Source organism: Orycteropus afer, unplaced genomic scaffold (assembly GCF_000298275.1).
Source record: "Orycteropus afer afer isolate SDZICR_OR568_19922 unplaced genomic scaffold, OryAfe1.0 scaffold00986, whole genome shotgun sequence".
In the NCBI taxonomy this organism is placed as follows: domain Eukaryota; kingdom Metazoa; phylum Chordata; class Mammalia; order Tubulidentata; family Orycteropodidae; genus Orycteropus; species Orycteropus afer.
Window position 1 is genome coordinate 196,933 of NW_006922573.1, and position 10,347 is coordinate 207,279.

Sequence of the window (10,347 nt, forward strand, 5' to 3'; positions counted from 1 at the left end):
CTCATCAGGGAGTTCCAATGCTTCGTCTTCCTCAGGGATGTGTTTTGAGTCTATATCCTGGTCACTTGTTTATCCTGCTTTATCTTGCTTCTTTGAGTGGACTGTAATGCTCTGTTGTCTCTGAGGCATTGTGACGTTTTTGTATTTATATTAATTGGTGATTATATGTTGGAGTGACTTCCTCATGATTTTCATTTTTTTTTGTGTGTGTGTGTATTTTCTCTGTAAGCAGGGTACTGTGCTGTGCTCCTCTATTCACTAGTTGACAGCACTTGTACACTCATCACCTGTCTCCTGTTGTCAGCCTCTCCTGTGTCCCTGCCAACCTTGACAAACAGCCTATTCTTAGGTCCCTGGAATCCAAATGAGAATGCTGTCAGTTTAAAATCCAAAATGGCTGCCTCTTTAAAGATTCAAAATGGCTGCACCCTTGGTCACTTTAAATATCCAAAATGGCTGCCACTTGTAAATAATCAAAATGGCTCTGCCCCCTGAACAGTGGAAAGTCCACAGCTCAGGTTTTCTCCCTCCTTGCTGTTTCCCTTCCTAGTCATAGGTCATCAGCACAGTCCTCCCTGCAGCCCTTGGCAACCAGGGCTGATCTTTGGGTCAATTCTCAGGTCCCAGCACCACTTGGAAATATTCAGGCTTTTGGTCCCGTCAGAGTAGCTGACAGTCCACAGCTCTGACCATCTCTGTACTCACTGTTTTCGTTCAGGTTTTTCCACTAGTTGGTGCCTAATCCACTTCTGTAGCCTTCCTTCCAAAGCTCAGGGCTCCAGGATTATCTTCTGTATCTCTGTCAATTGGTTTTTCTTTTTTTTTGAAGAGGGTCTGTGTCGCTTGTCTGCCTGGTCTTCTATCTTAACAGAAGTTGAGTCCGTGATCCCTTCTTTTTTTTTTTTGAGATGAAATGTAAACAGAAATTCTAAACTTCTTTCCCTCTTGCTCAGGTTGTCTGGGAGAACCCTCCAGGCCCACACCCACCCCAGCTCCCCAGCTGGGATCCCTGGCTCCTTCACAAGGGCTGAACCTGACCCTCTTCTTATCACCCCCCAGGAACGCAGTGCTCAGATCCTAGTGTCCTGCTGCCTGGCCTTTCCTAGGCTGCTTCCTTCCCTGGCTTAGTCTGCAGGGAGTTCCTATTCACACCTCAAAGCCCAGGAATGACACATGTCCCTCCTTGGTTGCTTTTCCTTTCACTGTGTCCCTGAGGCACCCTCATAACACTTGCTGCTCAGTGCCTTACCGTCCTTTTGTCTGTAGGTGCCCCTCATAGGTACGAGGCCACGTCTTGCTCATTCAGTAGAGCCCGTGGTCACAGAAGCTGCTCTGTGAGTGGCTGAAATGTTGTAAGTAGCTCCCTCCCAGATCTACTCCAGGCCCACAGAAAGGTCCCTCTGCATCTCCTCTGTGGAGATAAAACAGGAGGTGGTAACACTAGAGGGACACTGTACCCTTCCAAGTCCACAGACACACTGTCCAAACTCTAAGACCACTTTGGGCTTGGAAATGAGCGGAATCCCTTTCACAGAAAGACACTGTGTTCCCTTAGGAGGCTTCTGGGTGGCGTGAAGTGTGGAGCTGGCATGGGCTATGAGAGCTGTTTTTCCAGCTCTCTGGGAATGGGCAGACAGTTGTCTGGGGTCTCCCAGTGGCTTTTATGACTCCTGAGTCCTGGGTGTGTGGGCATATGCATCCCATTGGACGATGGGTTAACTCCATCCTACGTGGAGTTCCCCAGACTTCTTCAGGCCTCTCAGCCTGAAAGGGCGTGGGTCTTTCCACTGACACCTGAGCTGTTTGATGACCTGAGGCCTCTGCAGCTGGGCCACTTGTGACTGCGTCCTAGCTCTGCCCCCCTCCTCCCTGACCAGGCTCCCCCGGCTTGTGATCTCAGCCTTGCTCAGGACTTCAGAGCTTGATATCATTGGTTATCCTCCTTCCCTCATTGACACATTTCTCCAAAAAGCCTACCCGAGGGACTGCACGCTTGTCCTGCGACAGTGTGACTTCTGACCCTTACAACACTTTCCATTTGAGTATGTATCACTCCCCAAGGTCACCAGAAGGTCTCAGTCACTAAATCAAGTTACGTCTCAGTCCTGCTCATGGCATTTGCTCGTCTGATCATCCCTCAATTTCTATAGTTCCCGATCTCCTGGTCCATGCCTGATGAACCTCCTTCAATGATGATGTTTTCCCAAGGATGTTGGGGCCTCCATAGGCTTGTCTCATGTGGTCCCATACAATCTCACACCACCTTCCTTGGCCCTGGCCTCACTTCTAGGTACAGCCTCTTCACTTGGCAAGCTCTGTCTCTCAGCTGTGTTCTGTATTTCTTACCTAAAAGGTACCACCTGGTCCGTTCTTGGGCCGTTAGTCACCTCTTACCTGCTTCTCATCATGCCTCTGCAGGACAGTGGAGTCAAAGGTCTCTGTTCACCTGCAGGATTAACATGGGATGGTTTGTCTAATAGTGCCACTCTGGGCAAAGCACTCTCGAAGGGGATGTGATGGTGCCTGGTGGTGTGCTGCAGAGGGTTGTGCTAGAAGAAACAAGATTGGCCATGATTCAAGGATGGCTGGAGCTGGGAGTTGGTGATGGAGGCTCGCTTGTGCTGCTTTCTCTGCTTCTGTGTGTTGGAGAAATTTTAAGAAGGTTTAAAGTAAGAAAAGACAAAAAGCATTCCAGGATATCAAAGGTTTCTCATTTCTGGCCCCACTTCCTAGCCACTGACCTCAGCGTCTTGTCTTTACCGCAGTGGTCTGTGTTCCTTGCACACTAGTGTCTCACAGGCCTTTGCTCATCTTTCCTTTTCACCCCTCAGCTGTGGTCTGCCTCACAGCGTGGTTTAATAGAGGTTTTCTATCAGCCCCTGTGGCAGACATCTCTGATACCTGTCACCATTCCTCAGCCTTAGCTGTGGTGGCCATGCCATGCTAGGTCACACTCATGTGCTGACCTCAAGTGTGGCCTCTCAAGCACAAGAGACACACTTCCCCATATTTTCTCAGAGGGCTTTGTCCACACTGTGAGCTCCCTGGGCCTGCTGCATGTGGGCAGCTTGAAAGTATGGGAGGGAGCATCTCTGGGAGGTCTGGGGCTGGTGGCTGATGCTACAACGCCCGGGTTTCCTATATACAGTCTAGGAGGCGATCTCTCCTCAGGTCCTGTCAGAGGCACACTCGTGTTGCCTGCTGCAGTGGTCTCAGTACCACCCCGTTATCAGCCTTCTTCCTTCCATGTCTTTCTTCCTCCACATTCTCTTACTTGTGCAGGGGTGTGCAGTTTTCCCTCCCTCCTCCCCTCATGTCTCAATTAGATGACCTGTCTCCAAGTCCTTGTCTCACAGACCCAAAGGAAAAGGCCATTTGAATGTAAAATTTGGCCTGCCTGGTGTGTCAGATGGTAGTGACGGCAGCCACTTAATCCTGTATTGTGTTCTTCCTTTTTAGATGATGCAGAATTTGCTGTTGGAAGAAGGGGGCTTGGTTCAGGTGGAGAGTGTCAACCTTCAAGTGGCTACATACTCGAAATTTCAGCCTCAGAGTCCTGACTTCCTAGACATCACCAATCCCAAAGCAGTGTATCCTTTTAAGCAAGAAGGCTCCTTCTAGTCAAGGAGGGGAGTGCTGACAGTCACACACTTGTTGAATGTGTGCCTGTTTTGGTAACCACATGTTTGTGATTGAAGTTATGATTTGAGAATAATGCTTTCAGCCTGCCTATCTGCCATGGGGCCTGGGTCCTAAATGAACGCACTTGGTATTTGCCCCTCTCCTGGTTCCTTTTCTCGACATTCCTCTGTAGGGGAAATGAGCCCTTCTTTTATGGGGAGCATGGCGCCAAGTCCAGCATGTGCACGTAGGTTCTGGTGGCGGGAGGGTCCTGCTTGTCTCGCTCCGTCCCTCTGTGGAATTCCTGGCATCTCAGCACAGCCAGTCGCAGGGTTTCCCCAGGATCAGAGTTGTTTCACTCCAACCCAGTGGGTAGATTTTTTTTTTTTTTAAATGTTTATTGTGATTCAAGTGAAAGTTTATAGAGCAAACTCATTTCCATACAGCAGTTCATACACATTTTGTTTCAAGACATTGATTGTAATTCCCCACAGTGTAACAGCTCTCTTCCCTCTACCTCCCTGTAGTTACCTTTTGACTGTGTCCTTCCCTCCCATGTACTCCCGCCCCCCGAGCTATCTCCCTGTGCAAACACTGCCCTTCTGTTCTCCCAAGATTGATCAGTCCAAGGAGTGTATCTTGTATCTACCTGATGTAAATGTTCACTCCATATGCCTCCAGTGGGTAGAATTAACTTAGTTCATTTTCTGTGTCTCAGCAACAAGAAAGTAAAGGTTTTGGGTTCTAGTGTTTGTTTGTTTTTTTAATTGTGCTTTGGGTGAAAATTTATAAAGCAAACTTGTTTTATATTCATGCACATTTGATTTCATGCCCTGATTACCATCCCCAACTATAACAAACTCTCCTCCCCTCCCTCTGTCTGCCTCGCCCTGTGCCCTTCTTATTTATGCATTCCTGTCTGTCCAGCTTTCCCTCTGTGTGAATGCTGCCCCTCTGATGTCTCATGGCTGACTGATTAAGGGGTGCATCTCCATAGAGTAGGTAGGTGCATCACCCTGGGGTTAGGTGTTCTGCATGTAGGTCTTTCTACTGTTGGGTTGAGAGCCAATCCATGGAAGTGAGTCTGTTTCTAGACTAAAGGGTAACCTGGGGCCATAGTGTTGGGGGTTCTACCAATCTCTGTCCAGCTAGTAATTCTGGTCATTTTTGTGTTTTTGAATTTTGTTCCATATTTTTCCTCCCACTCTGTCCAGGATCTACAGTTTTGATCCTTTTCCAAGTGGTTGGCATTGGTAGCTGGGCACCATCTATTTCTTCTGGTCTTCACGTCATGAAGTCAGAGGTCTTTGTGGTCCATCTTATACTTGGTCTAATTGTTTCCAGGTGCCTTTGATTTTCTTTATTCTTCTTTGCTTCAGATGAGAGGAAACCATTAGTTGCATCTTGGATGGCGCTCAAAAGCTTTTAAGACCCCAGTTGGTACTCACCAAAGAAAGTTGTAGAACAAGAATTTTATGTACTGTGTTGTGCCAGTTGAGCATGATGTTCCCCAAGACTGTCATCCCGAGTCTGCAGGCCCGGTGATTGTGTAAAGTTAGTGTTTGGTTGTCTCTGAGAAGTTACTCCAACTCTGTCTTCTGTTGCTTCTGTAATGTATGTGGCTATGTTTGTAACACAAGTGCATATGTAAAATTATCTTCAGCCAAATTTATCCTTGGTTTAGGGTATATTCTGCTCACCTACCCCCACCTGATCTTCTCACCTGTCTATGCGTTTACCCGCACAGCCTGGTGTTTGGTGTTAGTGGTAATGTAGTGTTGTGTGTGTACTAGTATTTGCCTCTGTCATCTGTATCTTATGTATATATTTCAGTGTCTTTCCTTTCCCCAGTGTCATCATGCTGGTCACAGACTCTCCATACCATCGCTCCCCTCAGTCAAATCAACATGTGACCCCCAATTAGTCTGAAATTTTCCCTTTCCTTCCTTCCCGTCCCTGTTAACTAACAGTGCATTTCCTTCCCTGAGTAAACCTTTTCTTGACGTTTTACAGTAATGGACTCATACAGTATTTGTCCTTCTGCAGTTGACTTACTTCACTCTCCATAATGTCCTCCAAATTCATCCATGTTGTGAGATGATTTTGGACTCTTCATTACTCTTTAAGGTAGCATAGTATTCCAGTGTGAATGTACCACAGTTTGATTATTCATTCATCTGCTGATGGGCATTTAGATTGTTTCCATCTCTTTGCTATAGTGAATTGTGCTGCGATGAACACAGGTGTGTGTATGTTTGTTTGTCTCCTGTCTCTCACCTCTTTAGAATATATTCCTAGCAATGGAATTGCTGGATCAAATAGTATTTCTATTTTCAGTTTTTTAAGGAAATGCCATATGATTTTCCCTAATGGTTGTACCATTTTGCAATCCCATCAGCACTGTATAAGAGTTCAAACGTCTCTGTAACCTTGCCAGCATTTGCTATTTTCTGTCTTGTTGAACTTTGCTATTATTGCTGGGATGAGATGATACCTCATTATTGTTTTGATTTTGCATCTCTCTAATGGCTAATGATACGAGCATTTCGTCATGTATTTGTTGGCTGCCATTATATCTTTGGTGAAGTGTCTGTTCATGTCCCTTGCCCAATTTTAAATTGGGTTGTTTGTCTTTTTAGTGTTGAGGTGTTGATGTTTTCTGTGGATTTTGGAGATAAGTCCCTTGTCAGATATGTCATAGCCAAATATTTTTCCCCAATCTGTAGGTTCTATTTTTACCCTTTTGGAGAAGTCTTTCTCCGTGCAGAAGAATTTAATTTTTAAACCCAGTCATCTGGTTGTAGTGGTTTTTAATGTTCTCTAAATTGAAGCCAGACCTGCATGTCTGTAATTTGAGGAAGTGAACAGTGTGGGCAAGGAATGTGCTGTGTGTGGACTAAGATCAAGATCTTTAGTTCAGGGGCCCCAATTTGGTTGGTTGAGATTATGGTAATGTGGTGAAGTAAATTACATATAGTGTGGCATTTCTAGCCATAAGTCTTTGTCAACTCCGTGATGGAATTTGCCATGAGCAACTGAGTAGCTCCTGATTGCTACAGTTATCCACCTGGAATATTTCTGTTGAACCAGCACAAAGCAATCTTCTGGGAAGTTCACTTTCTCTCAGGTCTATAGAGTTCTGATGTTGGGATTGGTTAGTGGGCACTCTGCCAGGCTCAAAAGGAGCCCTTCTAGAGGCAGAAGAAGTCTCTCTGACTACTGGCTGCGAAAGACATGCTGTTGAGAGAAACGCATTCCTGAGAGACATGAGAGACACATACTGCTAAGAGAGAGAAATGCACTGCTGAGAGAGACTAAAGAGACTGTCAGCTGAGAGGCAGCAGGCTGCGAGAGACTGAGTGCATTTCTGAACTTGAGTTGTAACCGGTTTCTTCCTTAATAAACCCCATCATCTGTGAGTTCTGTGTGGCCACTGCAGCGAATTATCGAACCCAGAGGAAAGGTGGTGGGTGCTGTGGGAGGAACGGTTTGTGTTAGGGTTGGTGAAAGGGCTGGAGGGAGGCAGCATGTCTGGCCTGACAGGGATAGGCCATGGGCTACTGATGGTGATTCTGTCTTGTGTGGTTAGAAGAGGTCAGAAGGTACAGCTGCCTCGCCTCTTTAGCAGGTATAGAGTAGCCACTCTGACTCTTGAAAATTACAATAACATGTTTTAGCAATGCCAGATAGGTGGAAAGTAACAGAAAACAAACCACCTCCACCCCCTGTGCCTGCATAATTTCCCCAGGCCCATTGCCAGGAGAAGCTGCTGCTGGCCAGGTCCTGGGCACAAACCGGCCGTGCTGGGTGCTCTGCCCATGGCACTCTCGGTGGAGGCTTACTGCCCTGCATGCAAGAAGCTATCCTGTGGAAAGTGTGCTAACCTTTCCTCAGAACTCCTACTGGGAGCACTGGTCTGGCTCTCAGTGACCAACAGTAGGGCATACATCTGTGCTTGAATAATTTCTTTTAGAAAGATCAGCACAAGGCGAGTACCTATGAGGGGGAGGGTAAAGATGTTCCAAATGTCCAACTTTTCCAAACTGCCGTGCTGCTACATCATCTCTGACATCAGTTCTCCCCCTCCCCCTCCAAGTAATCTTCCTCCTATCTTAGGCTTCTGTATTTTGCTGCAACGTCTCGTAGAACTCACAGACTCCGAGGAAATGGCTCACGTGGTGGTGGTGGAGGCTGGGAGGCTGACAGACTGGCAAGTCCTAGGTTTGTGGGTAGGTCTGGAGGATTCTTCCAACCCATGTGGTTGCAGGGGTTGGTGAATCCCAATTGGCTGCTGTCCCAAATCCAGGGGTGAGATGATGACAAATGAAAACTCAGAATTGGAGCAAGAGAGGGGGAACTTTCCCAGAACATTCCCATGTATATCCTCAAGGAAGGTAAGGGTGGTGACTTGAGTCACACCCTCCAGCAGGTGGGACTCAAGATGCACCCCCCCAAACGGGCACAGAGACTAGGATTTACAGCACCTCACAAAATGGAGGACGATGGCTCGAGGGGCCCTATTAAGCAATCCGCTGCACTGCGCTCTGTGACCATAGCCCCTTCTGATTTTCTTTGGGTTTTTAATATGTGTTGGAATCCAGACTTACTATCAGACAGACAAAGGCTGTCTCGAAGTGGTTTTGGGGAACTTTTGAGGGTGCCTATCTATGAATCTATGATTCATCCAATCTTTTTCCCATGTTCCTGGTTTCCTATAGGCTTTTTAAAGTCAACTTTATTGAGGTGTAATTTACATGCAATAAAATGCACATAGTTTCATGAGTGTGATAAATGCATGCTGTTGTTGGGTGCCACCGAGTTGATTTGGACTCATGTGACCACATATGGCACAGCAGAACTGTCCCATAAGATTTTCTAGGTTATGATCTTTGTGGGAGCAGATCCCCAGTTCTCTCTCCCATAGGGCCGTTGAATGAGTTGAGTGCTAACCTTTTGGTTAGCAGCAGGACACTTAACCATTGTCCCGCCAGGGCTCCTGTTATGTGTATACATCTGTACAATCAGAACATTTCCAGTTTCCCCAGAAGTCTATTTTTGCCCCTCCTAGGCTGATCTCCTTCCAGCCCCTGATCCAGCTCTCAATCCTTATAGATTAGGGTTGTCTCTCTTAGGGTTTCATGTGAATGAAATTGTGTAGTATGCACTCTTTTGTAGCTGGTTCTTCCCTCCAGTGTACGATTTGTGAGCTTGCGTGCATTATTGCATGTGTTACAAGTTTGTTCCCTTTATTACTGAGTACTGTTCCCCTGTTTTACAGCTGTTTGTTCTTGGTACTAGTATGGTACACTTCTGTCCATCTAACGTCAGTCATCAGAAACCCTCACAGAAACTAGTTTCAGATTTAAGATCTCATCTTGCCATGTTTCCTTGACAGTATGTATCTGCAGATTAGAAAATGCATTGAGAAACTTTGCCTGTCTGACCACTGGGGATGTGATTGCCATCAACTACAATGAGAAGGTGAGAGGCTTGGCCATGGGGAATATAGGGTCTTAAAAAAATACCTTAGAGGCAAGTACTGATGTGGGTGAAGGAAAGGACAATATACTACAAGTGAGTGACCAATGCAATAACACTGAGGAAGAGGACAACAGAGAGAGGTGCACAAGAGGTACAGACAACAAAGATAAACCCTTTTACATACACAATACTGCATTCTCAGTGATAGGAAACATTAACGGAGATGGATAGACAGGCTGAATGATCAGGTATGCCTAGGCAAAAGGGAATCCATGACCATACATAAGGTTGGCAGATGATATTTCTACGTACATTTTTGTATGTGCTGTAAGAATGACCATATAATTAAAACCAATGGGGCAAAGTTATAATAACTTCTTAGGCAAACTTGCTACCAAGATGGAGTTGTTGGGCCTGTGGGCTTGGGACCATGGTCACGGGACATCAAGCTCAGTTGGCATAACATACTACACAAAAATACTGTTCTACATCCTCCTTTGGTGAGTAGCGATGGGGTTCTTAAAAGCTTGCAAGCAGCCATATAGATGCAACAATGTGTCTCTCTTCATCCAGAGCAAAGAAGAATGAAGAATACCAAAGACGCATGGAGACAGTTAGTCCAAGGGACTAGTGGACCATGTAGACCTCATTCTGTATGCCTGTGAGACTAGAAGAACTAGATGGTGCCTGGCTACCACTGTCAAACACTTAGAAAGGGATCAGTGCAGGAGATGCTGGATAGATTGGAATAACAATGTGGAACAAAAGTCAAAGTCATAGAGAAAGACCGGATTTACTGGTCTGATACAGCCTAGTAAGACCTCCAAGACTATGGTCCCTAGTAACCCTTCAGGTTTGGACTTGAACTCACTCCTGTGGCTTCCAGCTAAACAATAGATAGATGTATAGAATGGCCATTTACATCAGGTAGCCATTGCTTAGAATGATCAATCATGGGAGAACCAACCAAAACAAATTCACTGCCAATCCAACTCACAGCAACCCCTCCTTGGGTTTCTGAGACAGTATCACTATGAAAATAGATTTCCTGATCTTTCTGCCGACGAGTGTCTGGTGGATTTGAACCACCAGCCTTCTGGTTAGCTGTCAGATGCCTTAGGCACTACACTACCAGAGCTCCCCATGGGAGAACAGCAGGGCAGTATTTGCATAGGGAGGTAGCTCGGGGTAGGAATGCATAGGAAAGAAGGACATAGGGAAGAAGTAACTATAGGGAAGAAGTGA

At 46.1% G+C, this 10,347-nt stretch overlaps 1 protein-coding gene across 1 annotated transcript in view; it reads left to right on the plus strand.

Annotated features, from left to right (window-relative positions):
• Nucleotides 1-10,347, plus strand: part of UFD1 (ubiquitin recognition factor in ER associated degradation 1) — a 31,073-nt gene that overhangs the window by 6,214 nt on the left and 14,512 nt on the right. The window contains 2 exon segments of the mRNA XM_007958456.2: nt 3,460-3,590; nt 9,030-9,165. Of these exon segments, the coding sequence (XP_007956647.2) occupies nt 3,460-3,590; nt 9,030-9,165 (267 nt within the window).